The following is a 20,396-nucleotide window of genomic DNA, read 5'->3' on the forward strand; positions in this document are numbered from 1 at the left end:
AGGCACTGTGGGAGGGGTAGGGAGGTGAGGGGAGTTTAAAAGCATCTTAATGTCTAATTATTGCTCTGGATGTGTGTGTCACATACCCAAAGACAGAAGGAATAAAGTACTTTAGGAAGTAATATATCCAAATGATAAAACTGTTTGAGTGAGCTAAATTGTTATTTATGTTCAGATTCTTAGTTTCCAAAAAGTTCCCTGTCCAATGAGAGGGCTGAACTACAGTATAGGTTTGCCACACATGCCCTTCCTCCCCAGGCCCTGGAGAAGTGTAAGGATGCAGGTTTAACCAAGTCCATTGGGGTGTCCAATTTCAATCACAAACTGCTGGAGATGATCCTGAACAAGCCAGGGCTCAAGTACAAGCCTGTCTGCAACCAGGTGAGGCCATGTCCATGGTTACTTCTTTGCTTCTGCCCTTCATACACTCTTTTTTGAGTAAGAGTCCCAACGTGTTGAACTTGATGCCAGCTACATTCCTGATCAATCCGTTTATTGTGATAAGAAATTCCAGAGAAAAAACAGGTTGAGCGGAGTGGAAAGATCATAACTTTCATTATGCACAGGTAGGTTTGAGGTTCCCAGGAGACATCCAAGTGGAGATGCTGAGTTGGAGGGTGGCAGTGTTGGTCTGGAGCTCAAGTGGTGGTCAAGGTTGGAGGTACATATCATGGAGTCATTGCTGCATGGGTGGCAATTAAACTCATAGGAATTGATTTCCTGTCCTCCTGAAATTCATGGAATGACCATGAAGAAGTCAGGAAAGTCCACATTTAAGGATCAGGCAAAAAGTTCTGGTTAGGGGACTGAGTAGGAGTGGGTACACATGGAGGGAGAAAATGAGGAGCGTGTGGTGTCAGGGAATCAAAGAAGACACTTGAAAAAGTCCCTGTGACCCATGGGTGGATCCTGCTGGGAGCAGCCAGTCCAACTAGGGATGGAAAAGGCATGGGGTTTTATGACAGAAAGTTCATAGAAAACCTCGCAGATGTAGTACCGAGGGGTGAGGGGAAAAGCCAGAGAAAACAGTATTAGAAAGTGAGGAGGTAGATAAATCATAACTAAAAGATATAATTTTTTAATATAACAATGTTGCCAATGTTCCATCACCTTTATATTATAAAATTGTGTATCTCTTTTGCAGAATACTTTGAAAATTAAGCGAAAACCACTCAAATATTTATACTCTTCATCTTAGTTTTTTACTTCTAGGATTCTATTGGTAGAAAATAAATCATAATGTGTTATAAGATGACCCTGGGTCTTTGCTCTTTTCCTGCTTATCTTCTTCTTTCCTCTTCTCTCTCTCTCTCTGTACTTATTGTGAAAGAAACATGGCCTGTATTGTTTTAAAACTTTGCACACAATTGGTTTTACTGATTGATCCCTGTGATACTATTTGATATGTTGCTGTCTTTTGTTCTTCTTGTAAATTGGAAGTTATATCTAACGTCTTGACCACTTACATGTAATTGTGAATTTATGAATTCAACCAATGTACTTACTTTCTTAATGATGATTGAATTGTCATCATTAATCTGAAGATGCCTCTTGAGATGAACTTGCATCCTCTGACACCCCTCAGCATGCTTCCTATCTCCTTTACTGGAATGCAAGATGTTCTAGACTCAGTTTGTAGTTCTGTGGGCCAGGAGTCGAGTCAGTGAGTTTTCTGGGGAATCTTGGTTCTTTCCACAAGGAATGACATGTAGAGGTCACAACCAGGATATAACAATCTTTAATAATTTTAAACACTAATAAAGGTTAAGGAACTTGTTTTATCACTGCTGAAAATTCATAGAATTTGAAGGTATTTCAGAAGGTATATGAGAAAATGACCAATATGGAAAATGTGCATATATTAATGTGGTATTCGGTAATCCTCCAATGGCTTTTCAAATTGACATGGTATTGGCTCATATATTCTGATACTTTCTGGTGTTGGGATTCACAGGTGGAATGTCACCCGTACCTCAACCAGAGCGAACTGTTGGAGTTCTGCAAGTCCAAGGACATCATTCTTGTTGCTTATGCTGCCCTGGGGTCCCAAAAAGACCTCAAATGGTAATGAGAGTATCAGAGTTAAACCTATGTCAGCTACTGCATTGGTGATGAAACACTTTTTAAAATTCAGATTTAACATTTTATTATGGAAATCTTCAAATGTAAAAAAAAACAACCATAACAGTGTAGTGAGCTCCCGTGTATCATAACTGAACTTTAAGTCACCAACATTCTTTCATTCTTGTTTCACACAAACATCCATCTTCTCCAAACCACATTCCAAGTACTATTTTTTAAAAGAGATTGTGTGATAAAATTTATATGGCTTGTCATGCATTAATCATAACTATGCATGTTGACAAATAGATGTGCTGCATAACACACTTTTCTTGATGGTCTGGGGAATTTGGGAGAAAGGGACACTACACTCTAGATTTCTCATGCTACAGCCTTCAAATCTGTATTTTCTGGTGTTCTTTTTAGGGTGGAAAAAGATAGCCCCATTCTCTTGGAGGATCCGATCTTGAATGCCATTGCCAAGAAACACGGTAGAAATCCAGGGCAAGTGGCCCTGCGCTACCAAGTGCAGAGAGGGGTGGTGGTCCTGGCCAAGAGCTTCAATGAGAAGAGAATCAAAGAGAACTTCCAGGTATAGGCTGCACACCGACTTTCCAGAGTGAGGAAGTGGTGCTCTCTAGACTGTGAGACCCTAAACACAGGGACTATCTCTGGGCCATGTTTCAGCATCTTTTCCCCAGCAGAAGTCCTGGCAGGTAGAAAGCTACATAAAATTTATAGACTGACAAACTAAAACATGAATGAATAAATGTTTCCCCTAAACTCTCCTTCATATATCTTCTTGGGTCAGTCAGTGATCTTCAACTTCTTTTGTTGTGGACTTCATGAGAGACTATGTAAACTCTATGACATTTTATGAGGAAAGCTAACAATTGCATTATAATTTTATTATTTGCAAAAGATGATGCTTGAAGCATAGTATATTTGTCATCTATTTGCTCCCAAATCTTGAAGCTATAGGTTTAGTTCATTCAATTTATGGAAATGTGTAATAAGCAAATTTAAATCTCATTGTGAAACCAATTGGAAGAAAATCCCACCTTCATTTTACGGTCAATTCAACATGTTACTATACAGGGGTAGGCAAAGGTAGGTTTACAGTCATTGGTATAGAAAATAATACAATAATTAATAAATAATAATGCAACAATAAACTGTGTTTCACATACTCACAATTGTATTGTTATTTTGCTTCACTCTCCATATACAGATGACAACCAAATCAGTCCGAGAATATATTTTTAAGGTGAATAAAAAGCTACTAGATAGATAATAAATAGATAGATAAATAGATAGGTATAGATATGGGCAGTGAGTTTTCAAGAAATTGTCTCCTGTGTAACACAATGGGCTTCCTGCTTTCAAACTTCTTAACCAAGATCTCTCTGCTTTGCTATTAATTCACTCTCCACTAGGGGACAGTCATTTTGTATCATCAAACATAAACAAATCAGGTTTTAAGAGAGACTGTTCAAAAGGGAGAACTGTCTCAATGTTGGATCTGCAAGTGTCTCAACGACCAACCAGAAAGATTGTTTTTTTATAAAGGAGTAAACATGGGTGAGCAGGTTGTTATTGAACAGTTGATCAGCAAATGGTTTTCTTGAGGTCAACAACTTCTTGAAGAAGTGGTTTGTTCTTTCCAAAGCTTGCTTTAGTTCATGTGGCTAGGTCAGAAGTAAGGACTCTCTGTGGTGCTTGTGATAGGGAACAGACTGAAGTGTGGTCCAATCAGTATGTATTTTGTAAACACTCTTTTGTGTGAAGTGGAACAGAGGAGGAGAGGGAGTGAGAATGGAGGGGTGGAGAACCCAGGAGGAGAGTTCTCAGGCCAGGACATAAGAAGCAGTGACAGGGGACACCTCCCCGAGTTCTCTCCTTGCCTCCATTCAGCCAGAAAACCCTCATGTTGCCCATTGGAAGCTAACTGCTTTTGGGGTAGGGTAATGTGATTCTTTCCTTTTTTCAGATTTTTGACTTTGAACTGACTCCAGAAGACATGAAAGCAATTGATGGCCTCAACAGAAATTTCCGATATTTTCAAGCACGAATGTAAGTGACTTGTAGATTGTTGTTTCCAGAAAGTTTTCTACAGCATGTACATTAGCAGAGAAACTCGGCTTCCTTATAACTGGGAGACAGGCTTGATTTCTGGTGTAGAAAGAAAACAAGATCTTCCCAGAGACCTCAGAGCTAGGTTACTCCAGGCTCAGTCTCTGACCCAAAAGAAATATGAGTGAGGCTTGGAACAGACTGTAAGTAAAATGGTCAAAATTTGCATCATGGTGAATTCATGACTCTGTGCCCTAATTGATGCCCCTGGTTCATGTCCACTCAGCTCTGACCTACCCATTGGACACAGGAGGCACAGTGCCTGTGGCCCACTATACCTTTAGGGGTGCTAATCTAAAAAGAAAAGGCCATTCAAAGCAAGAGGCAACAAACATTTATTGAATCGATAAGAATAGCTATTTGGGAATCATTAGTTCAGGCCCAAACAATGTTCTGACTGGGAGAGAAAGGCAACTGGTATATATGAGAGAGGAAAGGGGAACAACAATTACATGCACAGATGTCCATTCCAAGCATTGCTTTTAATTTTCAGTCTAGTAGCCCTCAGTCCAGTACTTCTAGTTGCTTCTTGTTATCCTTGCAAGCAGTTGCCTGGGACACAATGTTGCATAGGGCCCATCCAAAGAATATTTTGCCCTTTTTAACATTAAAAAGTTTGAGGGATAAGAAATGCATGTCAGTTAGTTCCTCTGCTAGGCAGCTCTGGCTCCATATGAAAGGGGCTCTGTTCATATTGTAGTTTACAGGAGCCTATGAAAATGTTTCATCTTTAATTCTTTTTGAAATCAGGAGAAAACATGGTTATACTCATAATGACCATGTACTAATGCCCCCACGTTGCCCTATTCATTTTTGTCCTAACACGATTGTGAAATGTAACATGAACAGTTTCTTCATGGAGGAGGGGGCCCATGAAGGCAAGTGTGCATATATGTGGGACCATCCCAGTGGAGAGAGCAGCCTCTGCCTCTTCCTCAGAGTCTGTAGCATTTCTTCACAACTGGGCATTCTTTCCCCAAGGCACTGTCCATTTCTTCCAAATTTCTCATTTTTGTTGGCCTTGTATTCTTATCACAAACCCCATTTCCGCAGTCATGTAATGTTACCGAAGTGAATTATAAATGAATGACAGAATTCATGCACCCTGGTGACTGATGTGGCCACTATTATAATAATCGACAAGTTGGTCATTATTTTAAAGGAAGGCAGCATTCATTTCTGTCCTCCTGGGAGTTAAGAGCTCAACACCAATAGTTCCATCTCCTTAAGCTATAGAATTATGTATCTGCAATAATAGCCTGTATTAGTTTATATTTGTGTAGGTGCTCAAGGGCCAGTAAGTTCATTTATTTCTTACAATGGATTTACTACAGTGTGATGCAGGTATACAGGGGTATTAGAAAACTAGTTTTGTTTGTATTTCTCCAGAAAGAAAATTATCTTACTAATATTTATACTTGAGCCAATTTAAAAGAAGCCTCTCTTGACCCAGCCCAGAAACAGTCACGAGACTAAGGATCTCCTTTATCTTTCAGGTTTGTTGACCACCCTAATTTCCCATTTCGTGATGAATATTAAGGACAAGTGTGTGAGGAAGCTCCCATTTTTAACTTGGCCCAGGGTCGGAGATGATCTCAAGGATGAGAAGGTGTCTGTTGTGCTCCATGCCTCATGCCTGGGTCAGTCACAATAAGGCTTGTGTGTCTGGATCAGGAAATAAGTCTCTAAACCCAGTTTTTCCCCCAAATAAATAAAGATATAATTGGACCAACATAACCTCCCACTGCTTTGGCTCTTCTCTGTGTTTGTTTTGTTTTGTTTTTTTCCCTGTGTCACTGAGGCTGAAATACTGACATCTCAGGAAGTGATGTTCGCATATATGAGCTCTCCAGAAAAGCTAACCCTTTGCTGTGCTTCAAAGTTTCAAATCCACTCCTGTCTTGTCCTATAGTTCTCGTCTTACTTTCTCTCTCTCTTTTTTTTTGAATTTGCCACTGCATAAAATTCTATCAGTTCCTTGAAGGAGATTTAACACTTAATATAAAATTTCTGAGATGTTCAAATTTCAATGAAAGATAACTCATCATACCAAGAAGGAGGAAGGAATAAACTAAATGCAAGACAGCAACAGATGCCTGTACCAAGATGACCCAGACATGAGAATCATCACAGGTCTCAGAGCAGCCGTCCTACTACAACTGTTTTGACAGGAACTGCAAAGAAAGTTGGGACAAATAAAAAAGAGAAAAGTTCAACAAAGAGCCTTCAGAGGAACTTCTCCAGCCTGAGGAGAAACAGTTTCAAGGGAAACCCACATGGGCGATGAGGTTGGAGTGCAGCAGAAATGGTACACGTGCCGGGAGACTCATGGGACATTTCCCTCCTGGCGGAAACTCCTTAGAAGAACACTGACTGTGGAAAGGGGAAAAAATAAGCTTTTGCTGTGCATCACATCTGGAGGAGCGAACACTGTAACAAGGCACAGGGCAGGGGTGATAGAAGTACACTGCTTCCTGGTGCTGCCACGGGAGCTGGGAGCTCCCATTTAAACTCCAGGGAGGAGTGGGAGAAATCAGCTGGGTGTAACCCCAGAGCGGCCCCTAAACACCTGCCGGGTAGGTAGGCCAGGCTCTCTTCCAGTAGACCTAGGTCCCCTGATGTGTTTGAAACAAGGGCCAGGATACCTAGCTTCCGTTTCTTACCTTCTCCCTAATTTCATGCTTCCTTTTCTTTGCCAATTGCCCTTGATGACTGTCTACAACACACCCCCACACCCACCCCAAAAAACATCTCCTATTAGGATATTTTCTTTCCTGCTGGGTATGTCTCTAATTTTTCCGGTATCCTTGGGTTTCTTTTTTTTTTTTTTTTTAGTATTTTTAATCTTTTTTTTTTTATTTCAATCATTGTTCAAGTACAGTTTCCCCCCCCTACTCCCGTTCCAGCCCCTCCACCCAACCCTCCCCCCTTCCCCCCATTACCCCCCACCCCTAGTTTTTGTCCATGTGTCCTCCAAATTTGTTCCTGTAATCCCTACCCATTCCCCCCTGAAATTCCCTCTTCTCTCCCCTCTGGCCACTGTGAGACTATCCCCTATTTCAGTGTCTTTGGTTATATTTTGCTAGTTTTTTGTTTTGTTTTGTTTTGTTGTTTAGATTCCTGTTAAAGGTGATATCATGTGGTATTTGTCTTTCACTGCCTGGCTTGTTTCACTTAGCATAATGCTTTCCAGCTCCATCCATGCTGTTGCAAAGGGTATGAGCTCCTTCTTTCTTTCTGCTGCATAGAATTCCATTGTGTAAATGTACCATAGTTTTTTGATCCATTCATTTACTGATGGGCATCTAGGTTGTTTCCAGCACCTAGCTATTGTAAATTGTGCTGCTATGAAGATCGGGGTGCAAAGGTTCTTTTGTATTGGTGTTTTAGTGTTCTTAGGATAGAGTCCCAGCAATAGAATTGCTGGGTGAAAAGGCAGATCCATTTTTAGTTTTCTGAGGAAGTTCCAAACTGCTTTCCATAATGGTTGTACCAGTCTGCAGTCCCACCAACAGTGCACTAGGGACCCCGTTTCTCCACATCCTCTCCAACACTTGTTGTTTGTTGCTTTGTTTATGATGTCCATTCTGACTGGTGTGAAGTGGTATCTCATTGTGGTTTTAATCTGCATCTCTCTGATGGCTAGCGATATTGAACATCTCTTCATGTGTCTTTGGATTTTCTGTATGTCCTCCTTGGAGAAGTGTCTGTTCAAGTCCTATGCCCATTTTTTAATTGGGTTACTTGTCTTCTTAGAGTGGAGTCATGTAAGTTCTTTATATATTTTGGAGATTAAACCCTTGTCTGAGGTATCATTAGCAAATATGTTTTCCCATACAGTTGGTTCTCTTTTTATTTTGATACTGTTTTCCTTAGCTGTGCAAAAGCTTTTAATTTTGATGAGGTCCCATTTGTTTATTCTTTCCTTTATGTCCCTTGCTCTAGGAGACAAGTCAGTAAAAAAGTTTCTGCGTGAAATATCTGAGATTTTCCTACCTACATTCTCTTCTAGGACTTTAATGGTGTCACGCTTTATATTTAAGTCTTTTATCCACCTTGAATCTATTTTTGTATAAGGTGTAAGTTGATGCTCAGGTTTCATTTTTTTGCACGTAGCTGTCCAGTTCTCCCAACACCATTTGTTGAAGAGGCTATTTTTATTCCATTTTATGTTGCTGCTTCCTTTGTCAAATAGTAATTGACCGTAGAGGCTTGGGTTTATTTCTGGGCTCTCTGTTCTGTTCCATTGGTCCATGTGCCTGTTTTTATGCCAGCACCAGGCTGTTTTGATTACAGTGGCCTTGTAGTATAGTTTAGTGTCAGGTATTGTGATTCCTCCTACTTTACTCTTCTTTCTCAAAATTGCAGCAGCTATTCGGGGTCGTTTATGGTTCCATATAAATTGTTGAAGTGTTTGTTCTATGTCTGTGAAATATGCCATTGGTACTTTAATAGGTATTGCATTGAATGTGTAGATTGCTTTTGGTAGTATGGACATTTTAATGATATTAATTCTTCCAATCCATGAACACGGTATATGTTTCCATTTGTTTGTGTCTTCCTTGATTTCTCTCCTCAGTGTTATGTAGTTTTCTGAATACAGGTCTTTTACCTCTTTGGTTAGGTTTATTCCTAGGTATTTTATTTTCCTTTTTGTTATTTCAAATGGGATTTTTTTCTTGTTTTCTGCTTCTGCTGTTTCATTGTTGGCGTACAGAAATGCCTTTGATTTCTGGATATTGACTTTGTATCCCGCTGTTTTACCAAATTCATTTATTAGGTCAAGCAGTTTTTTGGTGGAGTCTATAGGATTTTCTATGTACACTATCATGTCATCTGCAAACAGTGACAGTTTTGTTTCCTCCTTTCCGATTTGGATTCCTTTTATTTCTTTTTCTTGTCTGATTGCTGTGGCTAGAACCTCCAGTACTATATTGAATAGAAGTGGTGAAAGTGGACATCCTTGTCTTGTTCCTGTTCTTAGTGGAAAAGATTTTAATTTTTGCCCATTGAGTATAATGTTGGCTGTAGGTTTCTCATATATGGCCTTTATTATGTTGAGTAATGCTCCCTCTATTCCCACTTTACTGAGTGTTTTTATCATAAATGGGTGCTGTACCTTATCAAATGCTTTTTTCTGCATCTATTGATATGATCATGTGGTTTTTGTCTTTGCTTTTGTTTATGTGATGTATTACATTTACTGATTTGCATATATTGTACCATCCTTGCATACCTGGAATGAATCCAACTTGGTCATGGTGTATGATCTTCTTAATGTACTGTTGGATGCGGTTTGCCAGTATCTTGTTGAGGATTTTAGCGTCAATGTTCATCAGCGATATTGGCCTGAAGTTTTCTTTCTTTGTTGTGTCTTTATCTGGTTTTGGGATTAAGATGATGTTGGCCTCATAAAAAGAGTTTGGGAGTCTTCCATCTTTTTGGATTTTTTGAAATAGTCTGTGAAGGATAGGTGTTAGTTCTTCCTTAAATGCTTTGTAGAATTCTCCTGTGAAACAATCTGGTCCAGGGCTTTTGTGTGTTGGGAGTTTTTGGATTACTGCTTCAATTTCTTTTGCTGCTATTGGTTTGTTGAGGCTTTCTGCTTCCATTTTATTGAATTTTGGAAGGTTATATTTTTCTAGAAATTTGTCCATTTCATCTAGGTTTTCAAATTTCTTGGCATACAGCTCTTTGTAGTAATTTGTTACAATCCTTTGTATTTCTGTGGTATCTGTTGTAATCTCTCCTCTTTCATTTTTGATTGTGTTTATTTGGGTTTTCTCTCTTTTTTTCTTGATGAGTCTGCCTAAAGGCTTGTCAATTTTGTTTATCTTTTCAAAGAACCAACTCTTGGATTCATTGATCTTTAGAATTGTGCTTTTAGTCTCTATGTCATTTAATTCTGCTCTGAGCTTGGTTATTTCCTTCCTTCTGCTTCCTCTGGGCTGTCTTTGTTGTTGTTCCTCGAGTTCTTGTAGACGTAGGGTTAGGTTGTTTGTTTGAAATGTTTCTAACTTTTTTAGGTGGGCCTGTATCGCTATGATCTTCCCTCTCAGGACTGCCTTGGCTGTGTCCCATAAGTTTTGGGTTGTTGTGAGTTCATTTTCATTTGTTTCCAAAAACCGTTTGATTTCTTCCCTAATATCATTCTTGACCCATTCATTGTTTAATAGCATGCTGTTTAATCTCCATGAATTTGAATGTTTTGGGTTTTTTTCCTTGTGGTTGGTTTCTAGTTTCAGTCCCTTGTGATCCGAGAAATTGCTTGGTATGATTTCAATTTTTTTGAAATTGTTGAGGCTTGTTTTGTGTCCTATCATGTGGTCAATCTTTGAAAATGTTCCATGTACATTTGAAAAAAATGTGTATTTAGCTTCTTTGGGAGGAGGGCTCTGTATATATCAGTTAAGTCCATTTCATCTAGGCCATGGTTCAATGCCTCAATATCTTTGTTGATATTTTGTTTGAAGATCTGTCCATTTTTGATAGTGGGGTGTAAAAATCCCCCACAATACTTGTGTTGCTGTCAATATCTTTCTTGAAGTCCTCTAAGATTTTCTTTATGTATTTGGGTGCTTCTATGTTGGGTGCATATATATTTACTATATTTATGTCTTCTTGGTGAATTCTTCCCTTGAGTATTATGAAATGACCTTCTGGGTCTCTCTTTATGGATCTTCTTTGGAAGTCTATTTTGTCAGATATGAGTATTGCTACCCCGGCTTTTTTCTCCTGTCCATTTGCTTGGAAAATTTGTTTCCAGCCCTTCACTTTCAACCTGTGCAGATCTTTTATCCTGAGGTGGGTCTCTTGTAGACAGCATATGTGTGGGTCATGTTTTCTTATCCAATCAGCTATTCTATGTCTTTTGATTGGAGCGTTTAGTCCATTTATGTTTAAGGTTATTATTGATAAGTACTTATTCATTGCCTTTTATGTACGTGTGATCCTCTCTCACTCTCTCTTTTCCTTTCTTTCCTTAAAGCAGTCCCTTCAGCATCTCTTGCAGAGCTGGTTTAGTGGAGGTGTATTCTTTTAGACTTCTTTTGTCTGAGAAGCTTCTTATTTGGCCTTCTATCTTAATTGAGAGCCTTGCTGGGTAAAGTAGTCGTGGTTGCAGGCCTCTGGTTCTCATTACTTGGATTATTTCTTGCCATTCTCTTCTGGCTTGGAGTGTTTCCATTGAGAAGTCAGCTGTTAGCCTTATTGGGGCCCCCTTGTATGTTACTTCCTTCTTCTCCCTTGCTGCCTTTAAGATTCTCTCTTTGTCTTGAAATTTTGCCATTTTAATTATGATGTGTCTTGAGGTGGGCCTCCTTGGGTTCCTCTTGATTGGGACTCTCTGTGTTTCCTGTATTTGTGTGACTTTTTGTCTCATCAAATTAGGGAAGTTTTCCATCATCACTTGTTCAACTAGGTTTTCTATCCCTTGTTCTTCTTCTTCTCCTTCTGGTATCCCTATTATACAGATATTATTACGTTTCATATTGTCTTGCATTTCTCTTAATCCCTCTTCATTCTTTCTGAGCCTCTTTTCCCTTTCTTGCTCTTTCTGGGTGTTTTCTTCTATTTTGTCCTCTAGCTCGCTGATCCGATCTTCTGCTTCATCGATCCTGCTTTTCATTCCTTCTACTGTGTTCTTCATTTCAGAGATTGTATTCTTCATTTCCTCTTGGCCCTTGTTGAGAGTTTCTATTTCCTTTTTTATGCTGATGTAGTTTTCATTGAGTTCATTGTAGCTTCCCTGTAGTTTCTCATAGCTCATTGTGAGCTCATTGAGCTTCCTGACAATCACTGCTTTGAATTCAATATCTGATAGTTGAATTGCCTCTGTTTCATTTAGCATTCTTTTTGAGGCTTCCTCCTTTCCTTTCATTTGGGGAGTATTTCTTTGTCTTCCCATTGTTTGTGAGACTCTTCTTGTTCACCTCAGCTTCTTATATTGATCTGTTCTGGCTCCCTCGGTTTATGATGTGAACTTCTTTAGTAGAGTAGCAGTGAATTTCAGTGGTACTGTTTCCTTGACCCCCGAAGCTCGCTGGTCTTGGGCTGTTGTTTAAGTTGGCTTTGTGTTTGCCTTTGGGTTCTGATTGTTGTTGAGTCTTTCTTTGGTGGTTCCTTCCCGCCAGCTGGTTAAATGTGGGTCACTCTGTCCACCACCTTCTATATTTTGTTGTGCTGGTGAGGGCAGGTTGTGTTGAGGCTGGTTCTTCTTGATGCAGCGATCTGTTCTTTGTTCTTTCGGTTCTGCCACAATCCTTGGTCCTCCGTTCTCAAAAATGCTGAAATATGTTGGTTGCTTGCCTTTCCACTCCAAAGATCAGTCAGGACTCTCTCCCCTGAGCAGAGGAAAGCCAAATCTGCTCCTTCCTACTCCGACGCCATCTTACATCTCCCTCTATCCTTGGGTTTCCATTTCAGTGAAAGGAGAGAAAACCTAATGGGACAGGTATTCATTGAGCTCAGCCCCGTCCTCTATCCTAGAGACATCAGAAACAGAAGCCAGCCATCTGACACGAGCGGGCCTCTTGAAAGGGACACCTGTGTAACTTTTCTCTTGGGCCCTGAGTCTGCAGGCCCTGGAGTGGGGAAAACCTTCCACAGAAGACAGGTTGTGCAGACAAAAGCAGGGCCCCAGGGAGGAGGGCCTGTGAGGCAGGAGCTGCAGAGTGCCTTCAAGTGCCACGTGCACAGGGACGTGGGAACTCATGGGGATTGGGACTGCTGTCCAGGTAAGAGTCCTTCACACTGGTCGAGAATGTCGGTGGTTTTATTTGGCTCAAACTGCTGACAGTCTCTGGGAAGCAAACCCTCCACCAGTTGAGAAATGCTCTGGAGAATGGCAGCTTAGCACCTTATTTTATATGTCCCAATCAAAAGAGGAGGCATAAGGGGTCACCAGAAGTGCATTGGTGATAGATGAGGAGGCGGGAGAAAGTAAAGCTGGGTGGGTGGGGGGCCCTCTGGGTTGGATGAAAGGTAAAATGATGGACACAGACTTCTTTTACACAGGTGGGTCAGGATAGTTACAGTCAACATTTAACACCATCACAGTAACAGGGAGGGGGTTCATGGTGTCCCCCTGGTGTGGTGCCTGTGCTGTGAAGGGTCCTTGGAAAGGAAATCCCACGTTCCTCAGGCATGTCACCATAGATGACAAAAGGTAACTGACAGGCTCAGTTAAGGTAAAGTTCGACCTTTGTTAGGAAAAAATACTGGCCCAGGACAAGACTAAGGACAAAACCTGCTTTTAATTAGAAAGTCTGAACTTCAGAACAACCTGTGTGGTTACTTTGTGTCTCTGAGTTTGAAAGCTGCTTCCCAAGCCCCCCTGAGCCTGTCAGGTTTTGCTTGTGGCCCCTTTGCTTCCACATAAACTGTGGGAAAATTCCTAAGCTTTCCAATTCCCTAGTGCTTGCTTATTTTTCCTGTTGTTTCTTTCCTCAGAATGACTCACAAAGTGTTTTTAAAAATAAAACAAAACAAAACAAACCCCCTTGAAATCTAACAGGCATTGCAAAGGCACCTTCTGCCAGCAGCTGCTCATTGAGCTTGGACATTACTGGGTCTCTTTCCCCACCAGGTGGCAGATTCAGCCAACAGCCCTGAAGCTGGCTGGGAGCTAAATCAGCATTGCAAAGACAGGTATACAAAGTCACTATTCAGCATCCATATTTGAGTATTTGCTTACAGGCTAAACTTTATTTGTAACACAGAAACAACACTCTTGGGGCTTTGCTACTCACTGTCAGACATTCACAGGACCACAAGAAACCAGGCCACCTGAGCTGGCTCCTACCCTCTGACTGATAGGAAGTGTGGTCTCCACCCCACCATGGTTATCATATACAGGCCACTTGGGTGGGAGACCCCTGAGACTCAGGCCCCTGGACCCTTGCTGGCTAGTGGGCATCAGGAGCAGGCACAGAAAAGCTCATCATCCTGCTACTCCGGCAGACACTCTGTGGGGTTCAGGAGCTCCCCCAAGTTCCTTCCCTGACTAGCACCGAGGCTTAAATATGAAGGAGGGGTGGGTGGTGCAGAGTCCTGGGAGCACGAAAGGGGGCAGGAAGGGTGGCTTTGCAAACTGGAGGCAGAAAGGAGGATCCAATGAGAAACAGGCAGAAAACAAGTCAAGTCTGTGGCTGGCTGGCTGCCCTCCAAATGGACACCTTCACCACTGGGTGATGAAGTACCAGCCCTGGCCCAGGGGTGTGGATGGTAGCTGGAGGGGCGGGGGGCACCAAGGGCAGACAGCCAGGAGCAACTAACTCCTGTGGACAGAAGCAGGGACCTTGAGGCAGGTGGGTCAAGTGATTTGTATCCTCCCAGATGTGTGTGGGTGGGGACTGGGAGCTGGGCAGGATTCGTTAGGGAGACATATCCAGGAGGCCTGAACACAGGCCCCAGGGGACCATGTATGCCTGGACTGAGCTGGAAGTGACGTGCAGACCACAGGATCACTCACCATCCTGAACAAGCCTGCGTGCACTCCCACCCTGTCCCCAACACACTGAGTGCACCGTGGGAATGACCACCTGCATCTCTGGTTTGGTGTCTTCACACGTATAATCTGATTTCCTGAAAGGCTTTCTTAGACAATAACATTTAAAAATTAAAGTTCAGATTTTCAGGAAGAAAAGAATGCCTCTGTCCTGAACTAAGACAGCTCATCACTCCCACCCAATCTTCCTTTCCAGGTGTGAAGGCAAGCATTTCACTGTAAGACCTACTGGGGAAACTGGTGGGGAGCAGAGGGGCCGGAGTGGGGGTCTCATTGCCGAAGCTGAGTCGAGGCTGTAGAGGTTCTTCGTGCTGGTCCCCTAACCTTGTGAGAATCCCCCACACTGTGCTTTTGGGATTTGTGAGCCTGGGTGGGGCGGTGCATGGGCACACTCCTGAGGATGCTGGGTCCTGGAGGCAGAGACCACGAGGGTTCTGAGGGTGTCTAGGGCAGTTGGGGTCTGCCCCTCCCATTCCCAGCCAGGCTGCCTGTGTGGCTGAGGGAGCACCCTGCGCCCACAAACAGGGTGGACAAGCCCTTCAGAGCCCTGGGCTGGTCAGGCCTCATGGGAGAAGGGAGCAGCAGCCGGCTCAGTACTCGACATGGAAAGGGTAGTCCTTGTGATTTGCAGCTCTGGGAAACAGTGAACAAGTCAAAAACAGAAACAAGACGGATTACTATTTGTAAGAAATACACTTTAAATGACATCATTCTATATTTTCATACACCCTAGTGTATGAAATTCATCTCTGGGGTCTTTCACTAGCCCACTCCCAAACAGGAAATAATTCTGAGAACACTGCATTAACTTAAAATGTGTGTGATGAATATCCATCCGGGAGGCAGTTGCTCAATCTGAATGTTGCTTCCCCTATTCTGAAAGGAGTGAAAGAGCTGGGCTCACGTGGGGAATGTCGTCAGCCGGAGGTTCCTGTCCAGGCTGAGGAGGTCATTCATGTCCTGTTCTGTTAATTCAAAGTCAAACACCTGGAACCAAAATAAAACGTTCATGGGAAACCAGTCCAGCGAACACTTGACCAAGCATGTGCTGCCACAGAGCACTGTGCCAGGCGTGTGAGGGACACAAACACGTGGAGGCAGCACTTCACGTGACCCCTGGCACATCCCCGGACCTTGGCCCAGTTCCCAGGGAGCACTGCCCTGGCTACAGTAGGGACCCTTGGAAAGAGGACACATGTGCTGCATTTGTCCTGTAGCAGTCAGGAGCATATCAGAACCGTCAAAAGGTGTAGGACAGAATTTTTCCACTGCTCAAAACAAAACAAAACCCCAAATTCAGAAAAAACACAAACATTTGTTCCACCCCCCACAGCAGGCAGGGAGATGCTGGGGCTCAGGACCATTGACTCTAACCACAGCTGTGACACACTGTGATTTCCGAGGGCTCGCTTTCTGCTCCTTCTAGAACATACTCTAAGGTGCCCCTATTACTCAGCCCCCAGCACGCCTAGGGCCTGGGTCCTGCTCCTACAGTCACAGCTTTGCACACGGAAGAGCTGGCTCCAATGCAATGCTGAGAACTGGGCAAGAAGGTGCAGGGTGTGAGTTCATCTTTGTCCAGAAGGGGACAGGCCTGGCCCAGCCTCTACCACAGGAGACCTCCCACATGATGTTCAGCAGAAACCAGGGACTCCACATCAGCAGCTCTGCCTGGAGGGGGAGCTGGGCCCCGGCAGCTTGGGTGGAGGGGAGACAGGAACAGTCTGGACTGCTCCCTTGCATCAGGGGGGACAGCCCCAGGGATAGTGTTAATCAGGGGTGCCGGGCGCAGAGCAGGCATCTGGGTGGTGGGTGGCCTGCCTGTAACCCTGGTCCCTCAGCATGTGTCCTTACCTCATTTTATCCTGTCTGCAGCCCCCAGGCTGGTGGCTGCTAGGCTCAGCATGGGGCCCCTTGGTGTGGCCTGTGCTTCACCTGAACTTCTACTGTGTCAGAGCCACATAGGCTGGGCCTGTTTCTCAAAGTGCATAGCTGTCCAGCTCACATGTGATCCCAAACCCACCAGTGTCTACAGAGGAAAACACCTTCCCAGATATTCTCAAGAATCCACTTTGGGGAGACAGATTTGGGGATGACGATCACATTCCTCTGGATCTGAAACCCGATCAAAATATGCAGGAAAAAACAGTCTAATATGAGAAAAAGGAATCACGTGGAGTCAGGGACCACCCAATTTGTGTGCAGTTCATGTTTCACCACACAGTAGAGCCCGATAATCAGGGCAGAAGGCATTGTCACTGCAAGTGCTCCATTCCAGAGTCATTAGGGACAAAGGGCATTTCTGCACTGTCCCACCTACACCTCTGGAAGGATGGCCGCTAGTCCGAGGAGCTCAGAGGGCCTGCCAATGCCTTAGTGAGAATTCATTAATGTGTCCAATCTCTGAAACCACTGCACACTAGAGCAAGGAAGAGAGGAAAAAGCCTCTTTTGGGGTCCACACAGCCTGTGGGTTGCCGCAGGTGGCCTGGGACCTTGACACAGAGACACGCCTGCATGGCCTGAATGAACGAGACCATGGTGGCCCTACAACCTGATGAACACCACACAGTTCTAGTTCTTCACCAGCTGGGCCAGAGCTAGGAGTCCTCCCCCCACCCAGCCCACGGCTCTGGGAGCAAGCAGAGAGGAGCCCCCAAGCACAGCTGGCACTCTACCTACCTGTGCCAGAGACTTCTCATGCTTCCGTGCCACAGCCTGGATCACAGGGTTGTCCATCAGGTCCACCCCCTCACTGCAGAGAACAGCACAGGGCTGTGGGACAAATGTGAGTGCTCCCTTCTTTAAAAAAAAAAAAAACTTTCTCCAAAATGGAAACTCTGGATTTCCTTTTGTGTGATCATGATATGTGCCCAGTGTGGGAAATCTGAATGGTATAGACAAGCTTATGGCCAAGTCTGCCACCAGAGACACCAATGGCTGACATTTCAGTGGCGATAGCCAAACACATGGCCTTCACATCTACTTGGTGCTCTATCAGAGGCCCTGGCAGCAACCTCTCCGCCATAGTGTGTGCCCTGGGCACTTCCGACCTCTTTGTGGGGCCCAGAGTGGCGCCTGTAGCACCATCACCATGGATAGGTAGTTGGTGATGGTGATCTCAGGAAGGTTCACTTCAGATACCAAGGGAAAGTTAAAACTTGGGCACATGGAGCCTTTGTGCAGAGACTTGGAGACTGACCACACATCTGTCCCTCAGTAGTTGCTCAGCAGCCGCCAGGCCCGAAGCACTCAGGAGAGCTATTTTTCTCAGCAAACATTTTATTATGCAGCTGCTGAGTTTCAAGCACTGGTCTAGAAACAGTCCTCAGCATCTATGAAGGGACCAAACAGAGCACCCTCCCCTTGGCCGTGGTCCAGGATGTCAGCCACCTCTCTTCTCCCTCACGGCTCCCAACACACTCTCTCACTTGGTTCCTTATTCCCAAACCTGGCTGTGACTATAACTCAGCCGCTAGGAACTCGCTCAGTGCTACCAACTTCACACACATGTGCCACATTTCGCATGGGAAACACACAGGCCATAACAGTCAAAGAATTGCATTGTTTTCTTGGTTACTAATATGTCCCAGGCACTGAGCTAGGAGCTGGGTGGAGAGTAATGACTTAGATGCATTCCCCACAACTCAAGTAGCTCTGCCAAGAAGGAGAAGGGCTGTGGATGAATCGTGAGTAAGGAGAAGTCAGGAGGGCTTCCCGGAGGAGGTGATGCTGAGCTGAACTTTACATTAGAAACTGGAGTTAGCTAGATTTAGAAAAATGATAGTAAGATTTTTAGGTAAAGAGAGCAGTGTTTGTAGTGGCACAGAGACTAGAAGGCATGAGCCACAAGTAGTTCCAAATAGCTTGTGCATGGCATGTTTGCAGGAAAAAACAATGTGGAGGAAGGCAGAGGAAGACCAGGAACTGAAGGATCTGTAAGCAGGACAGGGACAGGAGCACAATGAGAGGGCTCCCTGCAGCTGCTGTGTGCACAGTGGCTGAGAACCAGGCACACCTGGGAGGAGTTGAGAGGCTGCTGTAGTCCCTGGAGAGAATTCTTACTTAACAAAGACAGTGGCAGTGAGAACAGAAATCAAGAGACAGACTCCAAGTTTCCTGGCAGAATAGGCAGTGAATATTGCTAATGGGGGTGGGACTCGGGTGGGGAATTGAAAAGGGAAGAAGTTTCTGGCACAGGTGGCAGAGTGGGTGGTGGCTCATCTGCTGATGTATGGGGCACAGTGCACAGTTCAGATTGTGGGGAGATGATTCTACAGAGACCGGGACATCTGTGATCCGTCTGACACGTCTGGCAGAGCACTAGATGTCCCAGGCAGGAGCTCAGCACAGAGGTTGCTTCCTCTTGGTTATGTCCCTTAAATGCCACTGCCTTTCTCAAGGAAGCCACTGAAGGTGACTCTGCTTTCAGCACCAGCTCCAACAGTTCCACCTGTTGGGTGCCTGTGGTCTCCACACCGGGCCCATGCCTTCCAGAAGCCCTCTGCTAACTGTGCAAGTGAGACTGGAGTGTGTATGCATTTCTGGCCAGAAACCCCTGCCTGGAACCCCCGAGGGGCTGGTAAGCAGTCACGGACACATCTCTGGACTGGCAGAAGCTAATCAGATACTTCTGAGCGAGATATGGGTGGCACTCAATCTACAAAGAGAATCACAGCTGACCAAAGAACATTTAGACCACTGGGCCTCTAGAAAAGAGGACCTCCATCAATGTCTCGGCTCCACAACTGACGACCTGCGTGACCTGCCTCCAGGCTCCAGCGTCCACCCCTATAAAGTAAAAGGCTGGGCTGATGGGTCTCCAAGAGGCTGCCAGTGCTAACTTGGCTGGAGGAACCTCTACACCATGTGCATGCAAGAGTCCCTGTGAGGCCCTCCCTGACTGTAGAGGTAAAAGTACGGCTCTCCCACCTGCCTGTCACCTTTCCTTCCACTGTAATAAGGGTCAAAAGCTGACACCTTATACACTGTCATTATTTGCAGGTGTCTAGCTGTTCCCACAGGGCATAAGCTCCTATGAAGGCAGGGATCTGGATCTGATTTTGTTTTGTTCAGGGCATCTGCCCAACCTGTAGAATAAGCTAGGCACACAGCAGGGGCTCAGTAAGTGCTGAGTGAGTGAAGGAAGCTGGAGAGTTAGGTGTGACAAACACATGGTACAGGTCGCCCCAATGGACAGTTTAAGAATTGAAGAGCAGACTCCTGTCCACACCCTCTGAGTTCCCTGGTATGATTCCAGGCCATAGGTGAACTTAAAATAAAGAGCAGCTCTGAGGGAATTCAGAACCATGGACAGCACCCCACAAACTAGGTAACACCCCTCCCATGATTGAAAGTGCTGCTCAAGGAAAAGCTGGCATGGAAGCCGCGTGGTTCTGCATGCAAACAGTCTCTCTGTGTGTGAGGGTTTAAGGCAGGGGGGCTTCCAGAAGACTGAGGACGTTCTGGGTCTTCCTCTGGTGGCTGAAGGCCTGCGTATGTTCACTGGTGGAAGTTCACTGAGCTGGAAGCTACGATGTGCCCACCAGCAACAGACCGGGCAGTCGCACACTGAAATCCCACAAGGTAACAAGGATGGACGACCACATATGAATACGGGAGACTCTATCACCTGTGATGCCGAGTAAGGGAAGGCAGACACAGGAGAGGACACAACATGTCACATCGTCCACATA

The 20,396-nt window shown here is 44.3% G+C and overlaps 1 protein-coding gene across 5 annotated transcripts in view; it reads left to right on the forward strand.

Moving 5' to 3' along the window:
- Positions 1-20,396, forward strand: part of LOC114492418 (aldo-keto reductase family 1 member C15-like) — a 355,773-nt gene that overhangs the window by 242,496 nt on the left and 92,881 nt on the right. For 2 of the 5 annotated variants that reach the window (XM_036025049.1, XM_036025057.1), the window contains exons 7-8: positions 2,488-2,653; positions 4,052-4,134. The exons of 2 other annotated variants lie outside the window; for them this stretch is intronic. In XM_036025049.1, coding sequence (XP_035880942.1) covers positions 2,488-2,653; positions 4,052-4,134 — 249 coding nt within the window. Of the gene's footprint in view, positions 1-258; positions 382-1,954; positions 2,065-2,487; positions 2,654-4,051; positions 4,135-20,396 lie in introns of all 5 variants that reach the window. One more of the 5 variants, XM_036025058.1, reaches the window with a different exon arrangement.

The sequence above is a fragment of the Phyllostomus discolor genome, chromosome 1 (assembly GCF_004126475.2).
Source record: "Phyllostomus discolor isolate MPI-MPIP mPhyDis1 chromosome 1, mPhyDis1.pri.v3, whole genome shotgun sequence".
Lineage (NCBI taxonomy): Eukaryota > Metazoa > Chordata > Mammalia > Chiroptera > Phyllostomidae > Phyllostomus > Phyllostomus discolor.